Below are 22492 nucleotides of genomic sequence, written 5' to 3'. Positions count from 1 at the left end.
TTTACATCAGTGACTGCTTAACATAAAGGAGGATGTCTGCCGGGAAACTTCTGTTTTTAATTTTTGAAGAAAGTCATAATGTTAAGAAGATAAGCTCAATGTTAACTATGAAAAAACTGTATTTATGTAAGATAAAAGCAACTGGAATGGAAGGCTACCTTATCTAAAATGGTTGAAAAAAAAAAATAGAAAAAAAAAATATATGTATATATATATATATATTCTATAGCTCAAATTATGTGGAGGAATCCATCTAGTGTTGGGGTGCAGCTTCCGATTGAATAAAAAAATATATTTATTTAAATGTATTTATCTGAGGCTCTGTGCAGAGTGTTGCAGCAAATTGTCTTTGAATAAACATGGTAGCCCCAAAATGTTCAATATCAAGGACATTATCACTATATAATACTATTAATAAATATTAGTATTTAGGGTTGTTTTTTTACTTTATTAAAACAAAAACTTATACAAATGTTATAATGCTATCAATGCCATTTTGTATCTATTTTGAACTGCTGTTTTATAATACTTTCTGGTTAACAGTTTATTTTGTGTATACATAATGTCAGACGGGGCGCTGTTTCCTCTCTGGACCACTCGTCCCCTAACATGAGGACTCTTGAACGCGTCTCCGGCTCCTTTCCTTGACTGCTGCTGCGCCGCTGAGGCGGTTACCCGGGAAACCGAGGAGCGACAACAAACGGGAGATGGGACAAAGTTAAGGACACGCCGCGTGAGGACCACAGTGACACGCACAACAAGGCCAATATTTGACGGTTTGTTTTTGGTAAAAAATGTAACGTTCACGATCATTTCGTATCCCACCAGTTTAGCACACATCTCAGGAGCGGACTTCTCGTACACTTCGCCGTCATGAGCGAGGTCTGTGTCCGGGTGGCGCTCCGTGTCCGTCCCCTGCTCCGCAAAGAAGTCCTCCACAACCACCAGGTGTGTGTGCGGGTGGTGCCGGGCTCCGCTCAGGTGATGCTCGGCTCCGACCGACTCTTCTCCTTCGACCACGCGTTTGGACCGACAGCCAGCCAGGATGAGGTGTACGAGTCCTGCGTCCAGCCCCTGGTGGAGTCCCTGGTCGACGGCTACAATGCCACCGTCTTCTGTTATGGACAAACGGGGTCGGGGAAGACACACACACTCGGAGGAGGGAACCTGGGTACGTTGTAAAGAGCACATCCCAAGATTAGAAAGATCCAGAGGCTGGTTTTAAGAGAACAGAGATGCACTCATTACTTAGAGTTTGGGGAAATGACAGATTGAAATGAAGTTTGTTTATTGTGGGGGTAGAATGTATTATAGCCTGTCTGTTTAAGATGAGAGAAAATGGCATGTCAACTCATCTTTACTGTTTGTTTAAGGGGATCTTTGTAATCTAATTTTGTACTTGATGGTCTTTGCAACAGTATGCTAATGTTTTTGTTTCTTCCAAAACCTCAGATGAAGAGGGAGGACTTATTGACTGTGTGGCCGAGGATTTGTTCTTGTTGCTGGGGGAGAAGAGGAAGAGCGGTGATGGTGTGGAAGCCACAGTGCGGGTGTCATACATGGAGCTGTACAGGGAGGAACTACGAGACCTGCTGGAGCTGCACACCATTCATAAAGAGCTTCATATCAGAGAGGACGAGAGGGGAAACACAGGTCATTTAAAAAGTATTTTTGACTGGCAAGCAAATGTGACAATTATTTCTAAATGTTTCTCATATGAGGGAATGAGCTCATAGGATTTCCCTGAAATGAAGGACATGAGACTTTCAGGCATCACAGAAGGCCACGTTTGCCACTTGTTTGGACCTAGTCAGTTTATACATTGGATTACTGCCCACTGGGGAAAGTAAGGTTAAAGAGCTTCACTAAAAAACATCATTGTGTGGTTTTGTTTGTGTTTTCAGTGGTGGTGGGAGCCAAAGAGATGGTTGTCACCTCAGCAGAGGAGCTGCTAAGTGTTCTGGAGACAGGCAATGCCCTGCGCCACACTGGCACCACAGGGATGAACGAGCACTCCAGTCGCTCTCACGCCATCCTCACCCTTCAGCTTATCCAGCGTTTCCGCAGCAAAAACTCCTCCTTACAATCCGTCCGCTCTTCCAAACTCTGTTTGGTTGACCTAGCTGGCTCGGAGCGTGCTGGGAAAACTGGAAACACTGGAACACGTCTCAAGGAGTCTGTTCTCATCAACACGGGCCTGCTCGCACTGGGCAACGTCATCCGCGCCCTCTCTGACCCTGGTCGAAATCGCCACAGTGCACACATACCGTACCGTGATGCCAAGATCACCCGTCTCCTCCGTGATTCATTGGGAGGCACCGCCCACACGCTGATGGTGGCATGTGTAAGCCCCTCTCACCACAGTGTAGCTGAGACTCTGAGTGTCCTGCAGTTCGCCTCCCAGGCCCGTCACATTCGTAACCGTCCTGGAGCTATATCTACTCATACAGAGGTTAAAACATGTCCCACAACCTGGGACCCTGGTGAGGCTCGCCTGGGCGAGCTTGAGTATGAAGTACAGACACTGAGAGAGCTACTGAAAGAGAAGGAGAGAGAGGTGGAAAGGGAGAGGACAGTTGGAAGAGCTGGAGAGGGAGACAGCATCAAACAGCCCAGTCAGATGAGGATGTCTGGTCCAGATCTGAAGGTGAACCAAGAGGAACCGTCACAGTACCGTCTCCTGGCGCAGGAAGCTGCTGCCCTGCTGGCAGATGTCCCTAACCCCACTCCAAGTCATTCTTTCAGGCAGCGGCTGCAGGATTGGCAGGACAGACTGACGGCTGTCAATCACTCACATCAAGCTGATGAGAAGGACTGTTCTGAGGGGAGTGGAGATCAAGCCCACCTCGTCACCATATTAAAGCTCAGAGAAGAACTCAGCAAGTGCAAGGTAATGATAACAAGGGGATCGCAAAGGTCACATAACATTAATAAAGGCTACATTCCATTAAGGTTTGCCAGTACAGTCAGGGACATGCATGCTGGCACACCTGTATGGAATCAAGCCATCCTAATGTTATTAGCTATGCCTGTGTGTTGACATGTCCACTGAGGTGTCCTTAATTGCCTAAGAGGAGACCGTACTATCAAAAGTCTTAGTTACATGGACAATAAAGCTATTTTGACTTTAATAACATAAAAACAGAGGGCCTTTGAACTTTGGACTTTAAAAACACTCTCTCTGTCTCTGTCTCTCAGGAAGATCTCACCATAGAGGAACATCTATTGGAGCAGAAAGATGCAGAGCTGAGACAAGTTCAAAAAGAAGTAGAGGAACTTCTTCAAGAGAGAAAAACCCACCTTCAGGCCTTGGAGGAGGAAAAGGAACGCACTCGTATACAAGTGAGGAGAGGAAGAGTAGAAACTCTGCCACCTACAGCATTCTAGTTTATCTGCAAATAAAAGTGTGAATGTTTTCAGACTGAACAACTCGTGGACCAGCAGATCCTGATCAACCGTCTTCGCAGCGACCTTGTGACCGTCAGGGAAACCGGGGCTCCTGGGAACTCCGGCAAGAGACCCCACAGTGTCCCACTGATCAGACGCAGCTGTGGGCACGGAGCTCCCAGGAGGGTGGGTAGCTGTACTGCTCTGTGTCTGTGTAATTGTTTGTGTGTTGTACCGGCTGCACTTGACGTTTGCTTGTGACTTTGATTGCAGTGAGTAACGAACGATGACGCTACATCCATTCACATGTTCATGGCTGTGCATATATCTGTCCGAACACATGTGTGTTTTTAGATTCACTCCAGTCCCCCAGCCTATTCACTGGAGAGGGTGATGGCAGCCTTTAAGATGCGCAGTCATCTCCTGCTGGCTGAGATTGAGGAGAAGGATGAGGTGTACTGTCCATTCATAAAACAACAAGCAGAGAGCAAAGATGGGGATCAAGAGGAGGGGGAGGATGATTTCTCCGTGGGAAGAATGGGCTTTAGGTGAGAGCCTGTATAATACAAGCCTACTGGTTCTGTCTTTGTCAAGCCACCAGTGATTCACTACAACAAATACAATTTACGCTAATAGGTGTGGAATCATTTATTCCTCACCTGCTCTCGCTTTGTAGAGCAGTGACCTCGTTGCACCGACATGGGAAGCGAGGCACAGTAGAGGTTTTTTTTATTGTCACTCCATTGACAATACAATTTTGGTGCGAAGGATGACTGCATTGTGTGCCGTCAGCCACCTGCCTGTTCAGACGAGGTCACCAAAGCACTTGTCATTTTAGTCACACAAACCCTGCATGTGATGCTTTTCACTGTCACCTTTTTTAAACAGCACACGCTTCAACTAGTAGAAACATTTAAATGACAGCAAACATGCTGTTTTAATTCTGGTCATCTCTGGCCATCCGTAGCTTGCAATTTCATGCAGTGCATTGGGCATATAGGAGGTGTGACATCCCTCAGGGTACATTGTGGAGATAAAGAAAGGAGCACAGTGCTTTTAAAGAAGATGAAAGGAGTTGTGGGTTACCATCACTGATGCCAGGCTCTTACATGCATTGTTTGTGTATAACTGTTTTTTTCTAATACCAACCCGTTTCCACATGTCACATAGTTGCGGCGTGCACCACGGGAATAAGTGCTTGACCTCCATTTCACACACATCAATAGTCTTTCATTCAGACAATCAGTTTTTCTTAGAGCAGTGAGTTAATCTGAAATGATCTGCGTAATGAAATGTTGTGACGTTACTCCAGGCGTTCTTTAAACCGAACATGGACCAGCCGGCAGAAGAAATCAGCTGTGAAGGAGAATAACTCTGGACTAGACCAAACCTCTAATGGAAATCCATCAGCACAACAGCCTCAGCGAGCCACAGGTATAATTTACATGTATTTGACTTTATTTCAGTCTGTTGTTTCCTTGTCCTTTTGTCTTGATAAAGACACACTTTCATGTCTCAGAGCTCTTCTGTGACTTACTCAGAAGTTATTTCATATAAAAGAAGTTGTTTCCTTTTCATATTGTCAGTTGCTATTTCTTCTCAGGGACCAAGGAAAACCACGCCAGGCAAAGCCATGTGAGGAAGGCGAGACTTCGAGCCAGCGTTACTCAGAGAAGGATCCACGAACTGTCCGTCAACATGCGCATGAAAGAGGAGCTCATCAAAGAGCTTGACAAAACTGGTGGGTCTATAGAAGAACTGTGTATTCCTGCAGTCCTGTGTCTGTTGGGTTGTAATTTTTCTCAACCGGGTATAGTGAGTCAAGCCCAATGGCAATGTTGGCCTTATTTGTTTGGGTTAGCCAAGGTTGGTCAAAACATTCCTGCAGTAGTGATTAGAACTTCGTTCAGCTTTCAGAGACTTCTGCTATGTGAGTTTAGAAATTCCGGGCAGACAAACTGTAATGCTGATGATATTGTAGCAATACATACACGTGACTTGATTAGAATCTTGTACTGTTTACAATGGGCAGGCTGCTTCTTATTTCACCTTAGATCAACTGGGCTTTTGTACTGAAGCTCCAGGCAACTACTGCGCAACACCAGTGAATTATGACGTAATAGTTTCAAAACCTTTGACCTTAATAGGAGCATCTCTAAATGTGTGTATTTGTCTGACAGACAGGGAGACCCAAGCAGCGGACAGACACGGAAGGCACTGTGGCGATGGCAGAGAAGCCAGCGTGTTGGCAAGCCTTTCCATGCAGAGCCAGCAGGTCCGAGCGGAGATGTACCGCAGCCTGCAGCACATGAGACTGCAGAGAGCACAGCTTCAAAGCAGCCTCGGGCAGACGAGAGAGACCAACGCTAGCAAAGAACTGGACCGAAACGGGGTCAGTCGTACTGATTGATGAACCCAGAAAAAACACTACGTTGCCTAGACAGTAAAATGGGAAAAGAGATGAACTTATTAAATTACAATTCAATCTACCCAGGTCCAAATTAAACCTGGGTAGAAGTATGCAAGTCACCCACACACAACATCTCAGTTGAGTTGAGTTGGGAAATGCAAGACTGCAAAGATGTAATAGTTGACACGCAGCACGGGTAAATCATTCAGTAAATGATTTGGGTTTTTGTTTATAGGAGCAAAGGGCAGGAGTTTTGACCGTATGCAAAAGCAATCACCGGGAAGAGTTAAAGGAAAAGGTAAATATGGAAGCAGTATACATTCTTAAAACGTTTTGCTTTTCTTTCCTCGAAAAATAGCCATTTTGACAGCTTTTCTTTTGTATACAATGTATCCTTACCTATTTCTTTCCATTGTCATTGTCTTCTTATCTTAATTCCTCTGTCATCCTCCTTTACCCCGTACCCCTCTCCGCTCCCCTTTTCCATCCCCACACGCCTTGCTCCTTCTTGTCGTCACCGTAGCTGCATGACTGCGTTTGGCTTGAGGAGGAGGAGGAGCGGGTGTTTCAGAAGAGAGCAGAGCTGCAGGAGCTGGAGGAGGAGCTGAGGAGGAGAGAGGAGGTGCTCCTGCGCAGAGAGGCCTGTCTGCAACAGAAAAGCAAACTGGAGATCAAGATGCTCCGCTCCAGTCAGGTCAGCCTGTACATGTGGTGGTGCCCCTGTGGGATTTTTGTGTTTTTTATAATTTAGCAAATATTGTGAAGTCTGTTTAGCAATGATGCTTACAGATCTGGACAACACGTGTTATTGAAGCTGGAATCTGGACGTTTTTTTATCAATGGCTTTTCAGGCTCTGAGTCAGGACCTGCTGCGGGTGTCGGTGCGGTTGGAGTCTCTGGAGGAGCAGCTGCAGAGCAGCAGCGGTTTGAGGCAGACTGGAGGAGTCACCATGGAGGAACTGGAGAAAGAGAGAGACACGCTTGAAAAGAGGAGGGACACTCTGGACCTCCAGCTGAAGGACAACAGAGTGCTCACTGAGGAGGTCAGAAAACCATGTATGATAGACGTGATGTATGTATCGCACAGGACCTTATTTCATGATGCGTTTTATTATTCATCGTTTGCATTTTTTTTCTTTTTATTTCCTGCACTGTGATTTGTGTGTGTCTTCATGCAGGAGGAGCATTCCCTGCTCCAGCTGGAGGAAGCTATTGAAGCTCTGGACGCAGCTCTGGAGTTTAAAAACCACTCCATCCAGGACAAACAAAAGAAGTTGTTAATCACAGACTCATCTTCGCAACAGCCACAAAGCGCTGAACCCGCCCAACTCTGTGACGTCATCAGGAAGCTGAAGGGGCTCTCACCACCTGAGGCTTCGGAGCTGCTCGTCAAATATTTCAACAAGGCAAAATAAAATGCATGCTCTCCACTCCAGTTTCCTTACCACTGCCTGAATTTGGCTTTACTTCCTTTTACTCCGTTTTCTATTACCTTTCTTTTTATTTGCGAGAGATTTTAGTTTCTCCTTTTCTTTTCCTCTGTTATTTACCTTCACTTGCTTCTATCTCCAGGTGTTAGTCAGAAATATGGCTGCACTATTTCTGTAATGCTAACTAAATTATACCTCGCCCACCGTGTGAGTATATACAAAGGTTCAGCCAACACCTTTGTGATTATGTGTGCAATAATGTGTTTCTCTGCTCTATTCTCTGGCTCCCTCCCACCTTTTTCAATCTGCCCAGGTTGTTTGTCTTCGAGAGGAGGAGCGCCGTTTGCGTTTGCGTTGTGAAGAGCTGGAGCTTCACGCTGGAGAGCAAGAGGTGGCGCTGAGGGAGATGGAGGTCGCCATGCAGCGCCTGGCCCTAGATGCAGACCGCAGGCTCACCCAGCAGCACCATGATCACCAGAACAACATCCAGCTTCTGCTGCAGAAACTTAAAGGTGAGGAGATTAGATCAGCCTGGATGAAGCTGTTTAAACATTTGTCCTATTCCTCTTCATACTATTTAAACAGAAATTGATTGAGCAATGTTGTTTCATTAACTTTTCTCTCCCTGTGTGCTTGTGTGTGTTTAGAGGGTGGTTCAGGAGAGGCACAGCAGGCTATCGAAGACAGACTGCAGCATCTGGAGAAAGAGCTGTTTTTCTATAAAAGCTCCAGTCGGCAGCTTAAAAAGAAACTCAAAGAGCTTGTCAGTGACTCCCTTCACCCCGTTGATCAGCCCTTACACACACAGGAGCACAGACAAAAACACGATGTGCAGATACACGCAAGTGCAAAGGAACCCCAGACGCACAGGGATGAGGTACAGAGAAGGACACATATTGCAACAACACACACAAAGATGCACGCTGAGCACGATTCTCATATGAAGAAACATGCACACGAAACATCCTGTCCCTCCTGGTCTTCTGACCTCCAAGCACACAAAGCGACAAAAATGCCCGAATACAACCAGGCGCACACACAGTCCCAGGGGAGGAGTGAAAGGAGGGCGGGTCACTCCGGGGACAGTTTAGAGATGACACCAGTCCGTGTGTGTCGCAGAGAGCTGAGACAGATCTCTCCAGCTGACCTGCAGGTCTGTAGTTCTGCCACAAGGAGGCGACAGTCTGTTGTGGAGACCAGCACTGAGTCAATACTAGAGGACTCCATAGAAGTGTCCAGAAACACTGACAGATGATGTTATCATGGTACCTATGAGTCACTTGGTAGCAGCAGTGTGTACATCAGATTACAGTTGGGTACTAGTAAACAAAGGAGAATATGTGTCATGAATAACCAATCACAAAAATGCTTTGAATATGAACGAAACATCTTCTCATCTTGAATAAGCTTTGTGAAAGTTCCCATGGACTGTTTGTTGGAAAATACTTAAATGAAGGACTTTGTGGGGTTTTGAGGTCAGTGAGCCTTTTCTTTGTAAATTGTCCTTTGTGGAACATGGTTATACCGCTGTCGATGTAATACCACAAAATAGTGAAACCAGGAAAAAAGAGAAATGCAGAGTTCATGTCCAGAGAAGAATTAAGTGACTGAAATGTGGTGAATATCGAAATGCCATCATTGTGAACCAGTCTCTTGTCATAGCACTGTCCTCCTATTTATCTGTCTTCCTTGGTGGGCAAAGGGAATGTTGAATGTTGCAGAGTTTAGCCATTCAATAAGAGAAGAAAGGCCAGCGCTGTCATGACAACAGAGTGGCCTTGATAAATCACTTGGCCGTATTTTTCACTTGAAAATAGAGAGAAACTTACCATTTTGAGATTACAGACTTTTGTCTCAGCTCTTTTGTTTGTATATTGTGTGACAATGAGTTATTTAATGCAAAAAGCAGCACTTTTTAATATTATTGCTGTCATAAAATAGTAGCTCACCTCGTGGTTATCAACAACTGCTTCCACTAAATTGATTCTCCCCCTTTTTTTTTTTACAAATACTAGTTAAAAAGATAAAACATGTTAATCAACCTTTTTTAAATGTAATCAAATAGTGCCTTAGATAAGTTATTTGTCTTTCACCTTTAATTTCTAGCACTGTTTAGCACTTAAAATGACCACTAGACCAGATACAATGCTTCCTGCACTACAACAGTAATATAAAGCTTGGTAGTGTTTTTTTATTAATTTGATTTTTTGTATACAAACTTGTTCTATCTGTGTGCACTCTGTGTTATATGTTGATTGATGTGTGACTCTTATTACAGTCAAATGTATTAAACTTCTATGCATATCTCACTGTCACGCCTCTATTGTGTGTGTTCATTCCCCCATCCCACCAAAAGTGTACCTCTCACTGTATTACAGTACATGCTGCAGGTTAAACTGGGTTAACGAGTCAAACACGCTTAGATCGGTCATACTTTTATTTTAAACGTGTTTACAGTTACACAAAAGGGATCGGATAGCAAAAGAGTAACTACGCGAAAGGGCGATCACCAATCGCGTTTATCCTTTTTGGCCCCACCGGGCTGCTGTACTCAGGCAATCACTGATAGCAAACCCGACAGAACCCGACAACACCTTCACGAACAGGTGAAAGTATTCTCTAGCAACTTTTCTTGTGACTACTGTCTCTTCAGAAACAACCCAGCTAGTGTACTAAGAACAGAAGATTACCGTGAGCTCATTAATGTGTTTTTGACTGTCATGCATCGCTACTTTTGCACTTGTTTCGAGCTAACGAGACCTGCTGCACAGTTAGCTAGGTTAACTTACTGCTATGTAACGCTAGCAGCCAGTCTGCTACGAACTGAGCAGTTAACATCTCATCATTTATTACGACGACTGCGTTTTATGATTAAATACACCTACGTACAGTCTGTTGATGTGAATAAAGGGTGAGGCAGATCTATAGTATGCTTTTATTTGAAAAGAGCTTGCAACTAGAAGCTAACTCGTTTTACAACCGGCTCCAAGTTATCCTAACTGTATTGTTCTTTGTCTCCTTTTGCCCTCAGTGAGTTTTCCTCTTTGAGAATGGCATCGTCTGCAATGATCACCGTCCCCACCACCGCCTCCCGCTTTGCCCTGCTCCAGATAGACTCGGATTCGGACTCCGACGCCTCCGACGCGGGGAAGACCACCACCAGAACCGGACGGGATGGGAAGCCCCGACCAGGGAAGGCAGGAGGAGCCGGGGGCAAAGCGGCTCAGTGCAACGACAAGAAGAAGGACAAGAAGAAGAAGAAGAGGGAGCAGCAGCAGAGTGAGGCAAACGAGGTGAGTGACAGGAGCATCTCACGACCCTCTGCTGCACACATATATCCGGTATTAAGGTGCGTGCATGGCTTCCGTTTCGTCACAGACACGATTGTTGTTTCACTTCACCTGAAATGAAACTGCAGAGGATGGTTCACCCCAGCTGAAAATGGATTGTTTTTTTTGTTTTGCTTCCGGTTGTTTAGAGCAAGTGTTGGTATTCATTTAAATTAAGCATGTGACCAGTGTTGAAGACACATCACCAACAACACCAGGCCCTCAGCAAGGCGGTGCAATTTCAATATGTCACATTTTATAACAAATAAACTGATAGTCAATTAGTCAATCCACAGAAAATACACCTGCAACGATTGTGATTACTGATTCATCTTGGAAGTCTTCTTGCTTCTTCGATTGAAGGATTTGCTGCTTTTTTTTAATATTATTGTAATATTGTATTTGACGAGGTCTCTTGGGTCTGGGAAAACATAAAGTGAATTGACACGTGATAAACGGAATAAGTCATCGATTAGTTCAGAAAGCATAATGCTTCTGTTCATGCGCACACACACGATGATGGTTTCTACAGCTCACAATAGAGCAATTACAGCAATAGTGGTCACAACGAGACACGGTGTTTGAATTAATCTCATGTCTTGCTTTTTTATCAGTTACGCAATCTGGCCTTCAAGAAGATTCCTCAGAAGTCCAGCGCTCCGCCTCCCTGTATGACACTGTCAGGAATAGCCGGTGAACTTCTCAGTCCTCCAGCAGCGGACCACAAAATGCCTTCAGAGGGGTGGCAGCAGTGGAAGCAGAGGGATGAGCAGGTCAGCAGCGACAACAACAACTGTGTGAGCTTGTGATCCATACCGCAGATAACGTTCTCTTAATAACTGACATTAATAATTATCCACAGTACGTCCAGCTGTTTTTAGTAGAGCTGCTCATAGGTCAGCAGTAGCGGGTTAGTTTTATGGTTGTGGTCAGCAGTATCAGCCAGAAGCAGAGTGTTCTTAGAAGTGATTAACGGGTTTTAGATGCTATTACTGAAGGTGTCACGTCCTTTCTCCTCCTGTCACTGCACTCTTGTAGGAAGAGGAAAGAGTACTCCAAGTCTTGTTTTGTCTCCGGCGTTAGGAAAGAGCAGATGCAGGGAATGTTGTAAATTGTCTTTCCCTGATGTTACTGCACTCCAAACTTTTCATGTCTGATTTTACAGACGGTAACAACTATTCGTCTCCACTGCCTCATCTGTTTTCTTTCTTCCTCTGTAGATAACCTCAGAGCTTTATGAAGCTGACTTGGAAAAGGCTTTGATTCTAAGTAAACTGGATTTTGAACAAAACAAACCGGTAAATTACACACACACACACACACACACACACACACACATATTTGCAAATTTGAGGCAAGGGGTACAAATTGGACTCCTGACTCTGACTCTGCTGAGGCTTAGTCTGCAGAGGTTTTGACTACACTGTCTTTATTTTTGTGTAGAGTTTTATATGGCTCTTGATTCATGCCAGTGTCCCTGTGTATGAAATTGCAAGGGTTCCTCGTAAGAGTGGAGTCATTATGAATATTCTAAATCATCACTCTTGTAAAGTCCGATGATGTGCTCTCACTCAGCCCAAAGACACAAACACATCCTCGCCAAAGTCTCGAGGAGGAAAAGAGGTCGGAGGGAAGAAGGACAAAAAGAAGAATCAGCAGGCAAAAGACAAAAAGACGGTTTCACTGCAGGACTTCCAGGCTGAGGGCAGCGCAGGTGAGAGAAACTTATTGATCAGTTTATTAAAAAGCCATTGAACTGTGATCCGGTGTGCTGCTGTCTTTAGCTCAACAGACTCCCAGAATAATATTCATGTCAACGTACTTTGTGTCTTCACAGAACATTTGAGTAAGAAACAAGAGAAAGAGGTGAGCAACGTCCTCGAGAACTCTACTGTTGTCACATCAATGTAACATTATTTATTGTATTTGAATATAGAATAACTATTTACCTGTTGATAATTTGCATAGGTTGTTTTTATTTGTTGTTAAATATCATGTATGATGTGGCGTATCCCGGCCGTACACTGACCTCGCTCCCTTCCAGGACGCCAGAGTGGCCAACCTAGCGCTGGGACTCGGGCAGGAGGAGCGTTTTTTCAACAAGCTCGAGGACGACGTCACTCGGATCGTCCAGCAGGAGAAGCGGCGTGAGCAGTACACCAACAGCCACGGACAAGAAGTCGCCACCACGACGGAACACGAACCGGTGAGCAGACGGGCAGAAACACACACGCATGAACAAACTACTCAGCTGTCTGTGTGTTTTCTGCCTCAGGTATCTACAGAACGTCAACTAATCGAAGTGTTGTTGAATTTTATTTGTATTTGTATTTGTATTTTATTTTTTTGAATGTGTTCTATCAGAAAGAGAACAGATAAGCAGTGCATGTTAAAATTCTACAGGGTGATGACGTGATTCTCTTTTTACCTCATAATTTCAGGGGGAGGTTGTGTCATTTCTTCTTCTTTTTTTTTGCTTCAGATTGACTTTTTATCATGTTGTAACGGTTCCCATCTCCCATCTGATCAATAGTCATGTATCTAGTTAGCGTTCAGAAAACTTGAGAGAACAGCGACTTATTAGAGGTTTGGCTGAAGGTAAATAGTTTTGTCCTTTATACTACATTTTGTTGGATTATTTAAAAAAAATGCCCACTTTATTTTCTTGCCATTTCACACATATCTTGGTCATTTCCAGGTTCAAACTTGTACTTTTGGGTTTCTGCTAGAACATGTTTGTAAGCCTCAATGTTCAGGAAACTCTTTTTCTCAGACCTTCACACAAATGCTCAGCTTTAGAGCATTTCCACCATTATCTGTTATGGATTTTGTTGTCACTGCCACATCGCAGTGTTGGATATTTATGCCAGCGTAGTGTAATCTGTGCATACTGTAATATTTCACCAGAAATAGCATGCAAGCTTTAAGTCTGTCCACACGGCTGTGCCTCAACATTTTCAAGTGATTTATTAAACGCAACATCCACCAAGTGAAGTTAGTGTTTCCTTACGTTCTGACTTGTTCTTTTCTACCTTTAGGATCCCCGAGCAGAGCAGCTGAAGTACGATCTGGAGAAGAAAGACGAGGAAATCGATAAACTAAAGAAGAACATTTCACAGTGGGAGGTCAGCAGGCATAAGCAGTTTCCACATTATTCTAGAATTTCACCCCGATTTTCCAGAAAAATGCTTAGAATTATTTTATTTGTTTAAAATATATAGATAGATAGATAGATAGATAAGGATATGGGCAGTCCATCTTTGTTCTGTATATAAATGCATTTGCTAGTTAGTTACAGCCCTTTTAATGGATACACAGTTACACACAGTTACACGATGATGATTTACTCAAACGGATTCATAAACTGTTAAAAAACAACAAAAATGTTTTTTCTTGCTTCGCAACTCTGCAGGTGAAATACAAAGAGGTGAAAGCAAGAAATTCCCAGCTGCTTAAGATGCTCCAACAGGGAGAGAGTGAGTGGAACTACATTTAATAGCCTTTAGCGTTTAGATGATTCAAAACGATCTGTCATATATTCATGCTGTTTCTCTCCTTCAGTGAAAGATAAAGCAGAACTCCTTCTACAGGTAGAAGAGCTACTACACATAAAAGAAGAACTGTCATTACAGGTGTGTTATGGTGGCATAAGGATTATGAGAGAGGAACACGGGTGTGTGAGATGTTTATATCCTATTGTGAATTTGAATTATGCATTTTTTTTAAATTTAGGTAGCATCACTACACGGTGCCCTTGAACAAGAAAGGTCTAAAGTCAAAGGTCTGCAGTCAGAACAACCTAAACATCAGGTGAGAGGTCAAATATGTACTCACTCATTTACTTCTGATTAGTGAAGTCACTGTAACGCTGTGTCGCGTCATGTCGTTGGGGTACAACACATGTGTGCAGGTCTGCACTGCCAAAAGGCTCACTAGCTGGAACAGGATCATGGGACATGAAGATGCTTGATTTGTGTCACCGAGCCATTCACAGGGAGGGTGTCATAGTAGACTTACAATTCTGCAACTATTGAAAATATGTGTCAATACGTGTGAGACCGTGTCCCAGCCTTCAGTCAAGAGACTCGACCGCAACAAATTCTCATTTCATTCCGTTTTCGTTTCACTGTGTATTTTTATTGACCCATAACTATGAAATATGTTTTCTTACTAATAATTAATAACTGTGTACTTTCTTGACTTTTCTGGTTGGCAGGGAAACAGGAAAGGGAAGAAAGGCCCAGAGGTGGATCTATGAAGCTCCCAACCGGCCTTAAAAGTCAAGTGAAATAAACAAATCAAGAAAAGCACTGGTGATCATAATCAGGGTTCTCTTACCTTGTTATTATTTTGTTTAGCTCGGACTCCATGTCAGCATATAATGCATGCCCCCCTAATTACACACACACACACACACACACACACACACACACACACAGAGAGAATATACTCCAGAGGCAGCAGGATGTATTACACAGCTGAACAAGAATTGCAGATGCTTTTAAAACTGATTTAAGTTTAAACTTTGTGTTAAAATGGTGGCCTGGCAGTTGGCACGCGGTGCTGCCCTCTGCAGGCACAGGCATCTTGTTGTGGGGTGTTTAATGCCAAAATGTTTGGTTTGTTCTTTTTTTTTTCTTTTTTTTTCTCGCTGTTGAGTAAATAAAATACTTTTTCAGTGAAAAAACAATTGTCCCTTTTTTGTATAGTGTCAGAAATCTACAGAGCTAATGAGCTAAGTGCTAATCTAAGAGCGTTGAGCTGAAGTACAGATAAGCTTTTAGAAGATATTATTAAAATGTACTTTTGGACTCATAGTGTAACCACATTGGAGAATTTTAGAATAGCCTATACGTTTTATTTGACGGGTCTTTAATGTGAAAGCGAATTTTAAGAGCGTATAGTCTTATTATTACTGGGTTTTTTTTGTGTACTATATCTTTAAATTCTCCGGTTTCATAATTCTTCTCCATGACTTCAGCAGATTACTCGCAGAGACACCATGTAAGGAACTGTACATTATTAAAGATAAGATAAGATTATCAAAGATTACAAAGAGTTGTTTTACTCCACACTGCGCAGTCGGGTCAAAGCTGGCGCTCATCCACACAACTTTCTGCCGAGTCATCGGGACAGACCCGCACCCCCGCACCGTGACTGCGCGCTCCTCCTCAGGTCCGCTCATCATCATCATCATCGTCAGTGCAGACGGGACTGAGATGTCAGACGCGGTGAAAGATGAGACGAGAGCGCCCTGTGATCGTCGTGACCGGTCTACAATGATCCACGTCGCTGTCAAAAGTCTCACTGAGAGCAAGGACTTCATCGTCACAGGAGGCTGCACCGTCAGACAGGTCAGGAGGCCAAACTGGTGCTTTGTGCGCAAAATGACTTGATTTGGGTTTCAGCTGGAGCCTTACGTATTTTGAGAAACGTGTCTATTGATTTTCATGCCGTGTTTCTGCCTGATAAACTGGTGTGTGTGTGTGTGTGTGTGTGTGTGTGTGTGTGTGGGTGGGTGGGTGGGTGTGTGTATATTTGTGTACAGCTGAAATGGGGTCTAGCAGAGCGCCTGGGGGTCCCGGCAGAGCAGCTGGTCCTGATGGACTCAGGCCGGGTCCTCAGAGAGTCAGAACTCCTGAGTCACCTTAAAGCCCAGGATGAGTCCGTGAGCCTCCGCATGATCCAACGGTACACAGACACGTATATGGAATTTACTCATTTGCTCACAGCAGATTAGAGATTACAATTTATTATGTGTCGGGATTTGTTTTAATAATGTACATGCAGCCTGTGGACTGTGACTTTTAAGGTCCTCCTTTTTAAATTACATCGGTGTTTGTAAACCAGCATCACATTCACTTAAATTATACAGTAAGCCATGTGCATGTGAAATGTCACATTAAGGTAGAAAATGAAGCACCACTAAATACATTTAAGACCTGCACTATATTGTATTGGGGAAAAAATTAACATAATGGGGAAATCAATACATTCATATGCCGTATCAGTGTCAGACTCACAAAAAAACCCATCCAATTTGACTTGAGCCCAACGGCTCGACCTACTCATGCATACTCTGTTATTATCTGGAGCTCTAGATTCAGATTCAGTCCTTCCCTCTCAGGCCTCAGCATCCGTCAGCTGCTCCCACCTGTGATCCAGCACCAGAAATGGTCCAGTCAGAGCTCACAGCCGTTCTGGATCCTGACCCTGAGAGCTTCACACCCTCTCCCACCTCTCCCCTTTGTCTGGGTAAGAACTTCAGAGCACATGAACTCCCCTCACCTCCTCCTGTTTTTTCCCTGTCCTCTCTATGTGGGCTTATATTTGCAGCTATGGGTTGATCAGATCCTACTCACCTCTCCAGTTCTTCTACTTACTCTTGTTCTTTTGATCTGATCTTGTGTCCATAGTGGAGTGTCTGGATAGTCTCGGCCTAACAAACAGCGTGCCTGGCTTCTTCCCTGCACTCCAGTGCCAGATGGAGAGACAACTGCTGGCTGACCCGGAGATGATGCGCCGTGTCGTGGGCAGCCCCATCGTGCAGAGCACCGTCTCCTCCTCCAGCCCTCAACTAACTAGACAGCTCATCCTGTCCAGTCCTCAGATTCAGCAGCTCCTGCAGAGGAACCCAGAGGTGGGAGATGTGCTTAACAACGCTGATATCATCACACAGGTGGGTATACAAATATGTCATTTGCTTATGTCTTTTTAAATGTATTTTAGAATTAAGACAGGTGTGTGATTTTAATTAGTTAAAAGGAGAAAAAAAAAGGTATTTTTTCTATTTCACCGCAACTTGAAATTCGTTGCTTTCTCCTTGACTCATTTCTTCCACCCATATGTTCAATATCTTCTGCTGTCGCTCATCTTGCAGGTGCTGGACCTCGTCAGGAACCCTTGCATGATAGAGGATGTGATGCATAGTGAAGACAGAGCATTAGACAATTTGCAGCCAGAGCAGGAAAACCCTGAAACCATCACAGGGGGTTCTGATGGCCTTCAGAAGAGTGCTGCCAAAAGGCTCAAATTATCACAGGTCCAGGTTTCGAAATGATGTTTTCCCGAACTGTCTCTTCAGATGATGTCAAACTAATCTTGTGTTTTTAATCTGTTTGTGGTGTCCTTACTCTCTCACATCCAGATGGGAGCAGCCCCAGTAGTGACTGCATCATCTGGGACTCAACAGCCAACTGAAGGAGAAAGCGACGCTGCTCCACCTGTCTCCAGTCACTCCACAGATCCTCTCAGAGAACTGAACGCCACGCCCAGAGCTGATCCAAACCCTCAGAGCACTGGTACTGCAGGCACGGAATTACAAATCCACACAGTTTAACTACACCAAGAGAAAAAGTAGAACCTCATGCCCATACGCAAGAGCCATGCAATAGTGGGGCAACTAAACCAATCTGGCAAACGTCTGCTTTCTCATCTTTGTGATGTATTTGAAGTTATTTTAAACAAATCAAGAAACAGGTCATTGTTTTAAATTGGCTAAACTATAAACGTTTCTCCCTGCTTTTCTTCATCTTGTATCTGTGGTATCCTCCCTCTTTCCTCAGGCATGCAGTCACTGGTGGAGGAGATCACAGCCAGTCCAGGACTGATGGAGAGCCTGCTGTCGGGGCCCTACGTCAGCAGTGTCCTCAGCTGCCTCAGCCAGAACCCTGACCTGGCTGCACAGGTGACGCATACACAATTTATGGGTGCATGCGAACACATAAACATGCATGACAGGAAACGCATGACAGGTAATCACATTGCTTATTTTCACTGGACAACAGCATGCAATTTATTTTTGAGGTTCTGTTATTTATGAGCATCTGAATTGCTGAATAATAAAAAAAAAATCAATCCAGAGGTGTGCAGCCAGGCTACAATCCTCCCCTCCCCACTTCTTGTGACCACACATACCCTTAATCTCTCCACACAAATCCTACACACTCTGACAGGTCTCCTAGGTCTCGTTTTCATACTGTTTCAGATGCTGCTGAGTCACCCTTTGTTCTCAGGAAATCCACAGCTGCAGCAGCAGATGCGGCAGCAGATCCCTCTCTTCCTGCAACAGGTGAGTTTATTCACCTCACCGCTAAACACCCTCTCTTCTTGCAACTAGATAACCAACAGTGTTATGACTGGTCCAACATTGGGGGAAAAAAATCTTTTTTTCCTACATAGATATCCTTAAAACAGATATTTATTTTGTGAGTGGCTATTATTAATGATAAATATGTAGCTGCAGAGTCCAGAGCTGCTGTCAACCATGTTGAACCCCAGAGCCATGGAGGCTCTGCTACTAATCCAACAGGGCCTACAGACTCTGGCTGCAGAGGCACTGATACCTACGTAAGTATAAATACGCAAAATAAACACTCACGGTACACCTTAACCTGAGGATTACTAAAAGATGGTTGAGTTGCTAGGTAGAAGCAGTACTTTCATGCAAAGTGCATTAAAGAAACCATAAAAGCATTTCACGAGTAACCACCATATCTTGCAGAGCCGGTGTTAATGATGCCCCTGAGCTGCCATCTGACTCTTTTCTTAACAGCCAATCAGGAAGTGGTCCTCGGGTTGCCACGGTGACAGACCAGCAGCAGCAGCAGTTTGTGCAACAGATGCTACAGGCGCTAGCTGACACCAATCATGGGGTATCTCAGTGTTTCCTTATAACCTTGACTGCTTCTGTAATTGATCTGTACATCTCCTGGATTTGAAATGTCACCAGTAAATAACATTGTCAGGCTAAAAGTTGACTGGCCACATCCAGATGTGTCGTTTGATGAGGGATGTCTCCTTAAAGCAGTCAAGGATATTTCAACCCATAGAGGCCAGTGCAGCTGGCACTTCTTGTCGAAATTCAATCTAACAAAACAGACTGTGTGATCTCCAGAGAGTCCTTTAATCTTTTTTTGTTTTATTTATTTATTTAAAAATTAACAACGGATTCAGCAGAGACACACATGGAAGTTGATCAAATTGTATTTTCCCTCCAAGAGGCACAAAACCTCTTTAGTAAGGATTTTTTTTGATGATGTTATTGTAATGAGTAAGACTTTAAATAACCCTCCTCAGGTCCATGTGGACGAGGCTGAGTTCCAGGACGAGCTGGAGCATCTGAGCTCAATGGGCTTCAGAGACAGAGAGGCAAACCTTCAGGTCCTCATCAGCGCTGGAGGAGACCTCACCACCGCTATACAACATCTGCTCAGTCTCTGACACCAGATGTTGATCTGTGCATATATATACATACATAAGTGAATGCACATATACATATTACATCAAATCACCTACACTCAAACATAATGATATCATTATCAAGGCTTGCAAAGTGCTTTACAAAAATAACACAGACACGCAAGCCATATTGTTATTGTTTTGCTTTCAAAGATATTCTTATATTTACTCCTTAACTCCCCTCACTAACCTCTGTCTGAAGTAGTAAATTATATTCAGTCTTAGTTTAACAGACACACTCACTTTCGTACACTTTACGTTGTTGATATTTCCGTCCCCTTTGTCCTTCTACTGCGAGTGTTTTGGGTTAATATTAGGGTAGAAACCAAAGAATACAATCACAGGACCGTACAGGTACTGAAGTCCACCTCACACACTGTAGACTTGTAGCAATTGCAGACATATTTAGAGCCAGGTCATGTATAATTCATCTCTGTCCATGAAGCTCAGGTCTCTTTTCATCTTGCCACCTGGACAATATTGAGAGCTTGTAACGCCCAGAGACAGTCAGATGTTCTTAGAAGCTCACATAAGATTCACACACCAGATAATTACACTGAGCTCCAAAAAGATGCATTTCCCCGTTTATCACACAGAAACTCTGATCTGCACAGTTGATCTTCTCAACACACTCGCCTAGGAGAAAAACTATTATTTTAACCGCTTTGGAACTTTCAACACAACCTAAGATGACTATGAAGCCACGAAGACGTGAATCTGTTCTGAGTTCATGCCTAACTATCTTTCTCTGCACTGACTTGTAACATCTGTGATTTCATTTTTAATATGTTTAATAGAGCCCCAGTAATTACACCATGCTATAGTGTTTCTGTGCCATGAGAAGCAGTGTATTTTATCTCCCTATGGATTTCATCAACTGACTCATCTAGCTGAGTTGTGGATCCGATGTAAGTCAGTCAACATAATTCTGTTGTTCCTTAAGTATGTATGCATGCACTGTTTGAACTTCAGTTGTCATTTCATTTGTATTTATGATGGTTTAAAAAGCGTGTTATGTTTCCTTCATGGTTCCCATGTTCACTGTAATGTTCACAGTTCGGTAATAGGGTTAACAGTACACTTAATTCAACAGTAGTTTTTTTTTTAGAGCTGCTACAAATGATCATTCTCATTATCAATTAATTTGTTAATTATTTTTGTTTTATGATTAATGTATTAATGATTAAATCTATAAAATAATGATCACAACTTCCCAGCGGATAAAGTGATGTATTCCAGATGTTTGTTTTGTTCAACTACGAGTTCAAAACCCAATTTGCAATAATATTAAACAGAGAAAAGCAGCCAAATCCTCACATTTATGAAGCTTGAAATACATAATGTTGTACCCTGAGTTGTTGTAGCGATCAATAAAGATGGAAGAAAAACACAAACTGGTTTATTATCTTTGATTGATAAAAACATAGTAATTTATTATATAAGTGACAGATACATATAATCCAACACTCCTTTCACTGAATTTGAGAGAAAATCTTCTTTTTCCATGTGGGTATACACGCTGTTCTCTGTAATGTTGTACTATTACACTACAAACACTAGAGGGCAGTTACACTTAACCTCCACAGGAACATCAGCTGTTATGGTCTATTCAGCTGGAATTATGCACGAAATATTAAAATTCTACTCTTTAATTATTCTCATTAATTGCATGTAGTGTAAGTCATGTCCCTGGATACTGTGTCTTTATATTCAGCTCAAACATGCAAACATGACATACCATCTGGGTAAAACTTCCGTAATGTTTGTATTTAAACTAATATTAAAGTCTGAGTCTGAGAGGGTTGCGCCCTGTTTTCCATCCCTGCTTTTGTGTCCTCACTCTTATGAGACCGAGTGGATTAACTGACACATGCTGAAACTTACTCCGACATCAGATATGTGTGAATGTGATCCCTTTGACAACCTGTGTGTTTCTCTGTCGCTGCCAGACTGAAGGGGGGTTTAATCTCTAGCGATGTGTGTGTGTGTGTCTGTGCTGCAGTGTGTGCCCATTCGTCTGGATGTGTGAGATATGAGAGTAGCCAAAGGGTTTTTTTTCTGGATTAGAAGCTCCTAAAATATTCGGGTTGAGGTTTGCAGATGAGTCACACCACAAAAACAGCTCTACAGTGCTGAGTGGAGGGTGTGTGTGTGTGTGTGTGTGTGTGTGTGTGTGTGTGTGTGTGTGTTGGGGCGTCGCGGTCATGGTCACGTATGGGTGTGTGAGTCTTCTGAAGAGGCTCATAGATCAGGAAATGGAAATCACAAAGCCTTGACCTGATCTGACCTTTCGTATGGTATCAAGCTATTGTCAGAGGAGCTAGACCTCCCTCACAGAAGTGTGTAGCAGTAAAGTGTTAAAACTAAACCTTTAATCCTTCTACTTTATCGCATTCAGTGTGACGATTGCACTTCAAGATTGGTTTATGCATTTGGCAGGTGATGTCAGTGCATGAGAGCTGTTTTGACTGATCAAATGATACAAAAACAGGATTTGTAGTCATTTGCAACTAAACTTATCCATTTGCTGATGTTTAAGTGTCAGAAACTCCAGCAAAGGCGCTTAGATTTTTAAAAATCTATCGAGGATCAGATGAGAGAAACCTGTAAGGCTGAAGGGGAGAACAGATAGATCATCTTGACTCATGTGGAACAATACAATTGTATTAAATTAAGTAGAATTAGTCATGGAAGTG

At 43.3% G+C, this 22492-nt stretch overlaps 3 protein-coding genes across 5 annotated transcripts; all 3 read left to right on the top strand.

Moving 5' to 3' along the window:
- The first annotated feature begins 630 nt into the window (after positions 1-630).
- Positions 631-9542, top strand: LOC137867508 (kinesin-like protein KIF27). 2 transcript variants are annotated; one of them, XM_068704139.1, is made up of 16 exons: positions 631-733; positions 829-1171; positions 1453-1653; positions 1905-2890; positions 3199-3342; positions 3421-3573; positions 3742-3935; positions 4700-4821; positions 4991-5128; positions 5568-5779; positions 6033-6095; positions 6321-6491; positions 6649-6840; positions 6976-7203; positions 7541-7739; positions 7875-9542. In XM_068704139.1, the coding sequence occupies exons 2-16, from the start codon at positions 874-876 to the stop codon at positions 8480-8482; spliced, it is 3909 nt and encodes a 1302-aa protein (XP_068560240.1). In that variant the 5' UTR covers positions 631-733; positions 829-873; the 3' UTR covers positions 8483-9542. The 2 variants fall into 2 exon arrangements, with proteins under 2 accessions (XP_068560240.1, XP_068560238.1); XM_068704137.1 differs by having other exon boundaries at positions 631-1171.
- Positions 9543-9768: 226 nt separating this feature from the next.
- gkap1 (G kinase anchoring protein 1) lies at positions 9769-15232 on the top strand. 2 transcript variants are annotated; one of them, XM_068704140.1, is made up of 12 exons: positions 9769-9833; positions 10259-10520; positions 11171-11353; positions 11777-11854; positions 12132-12270; positions 12394-12422; positions 12601-12762; positions 13595-13681; positions 13969-14032; positions 14118-14188; positions 14289-14366; positions 14773-15232. In XM_068704140.1, the coding sequence occupies exons 2-12, from the start codon at positions 10278-10280 to the stop codon at positions 14812-14814; spliced, it is 1176 nt and encodes a 391-aa protein (XP_068560241.1). In that variant the 5' UTR covers positions 9769-9833; positions 10259-10277; the 3' UTR covers positions 14815-15232. The 2 variants fall into 2 exon arrangements, with proteins under 2 accessions (XP_068560241.1, XP_068560242.1); XM_068704141.1 differs by having other exon boundaries at positions 11171-11329; positions 14773-15231.
- Positions 15233-15526: 294 nt separating this feature from the next.
- LOC137867076 (ubiquilin-1-like) lies at positions 15527-21337 on the top strand. The gene is made up of 12 exons (XM_068703500.1): positions 15527-15560; positions 15639-15910; positions 16105-16247; positions 16684-16811; positions 16973-17235; positions 17437-17598; positions 17704-17857; positions 18122-18243; positions 18544-18627; positions 18796-18905; positions 19111-19210; positions 19635-21337. The coding sequence occupies exons 2-12, from the start codon at positions 15776-15778 to the stop codon at positions 19776-19778; spliced, it is 1545 nt and encodes a 514-aa protein (XP_068559601.1). The 5' UTR covers positions 15527-15560; positions 15639-15775; the 3' UTR covers positions 19779-21337.
- The last annotated feature ends 1155 nt before the right edge of the window (positions 21338-22492 follow it).

Source organism: Cebidichthys violaceus, unplaced genomic scaffold, assembly GCF_023349555.1.
Source record: "Cebidichthys violaceus isolate CVI_PGR_0920_01 unplaced genomic scaffold, fCebVio1.0.p SCAF_9, whole genome shotgun sequence".
Taxonomy (NCBI): Eukaryota; Metazoa; Chordata; class Actinopteri; order Perciformes; family Stichaeidae; genus Cebidichthys; species Cebidichthys violaceus.
This window is presented reverse-complemented; position numbering and strand designations above follow the sequence as displayed.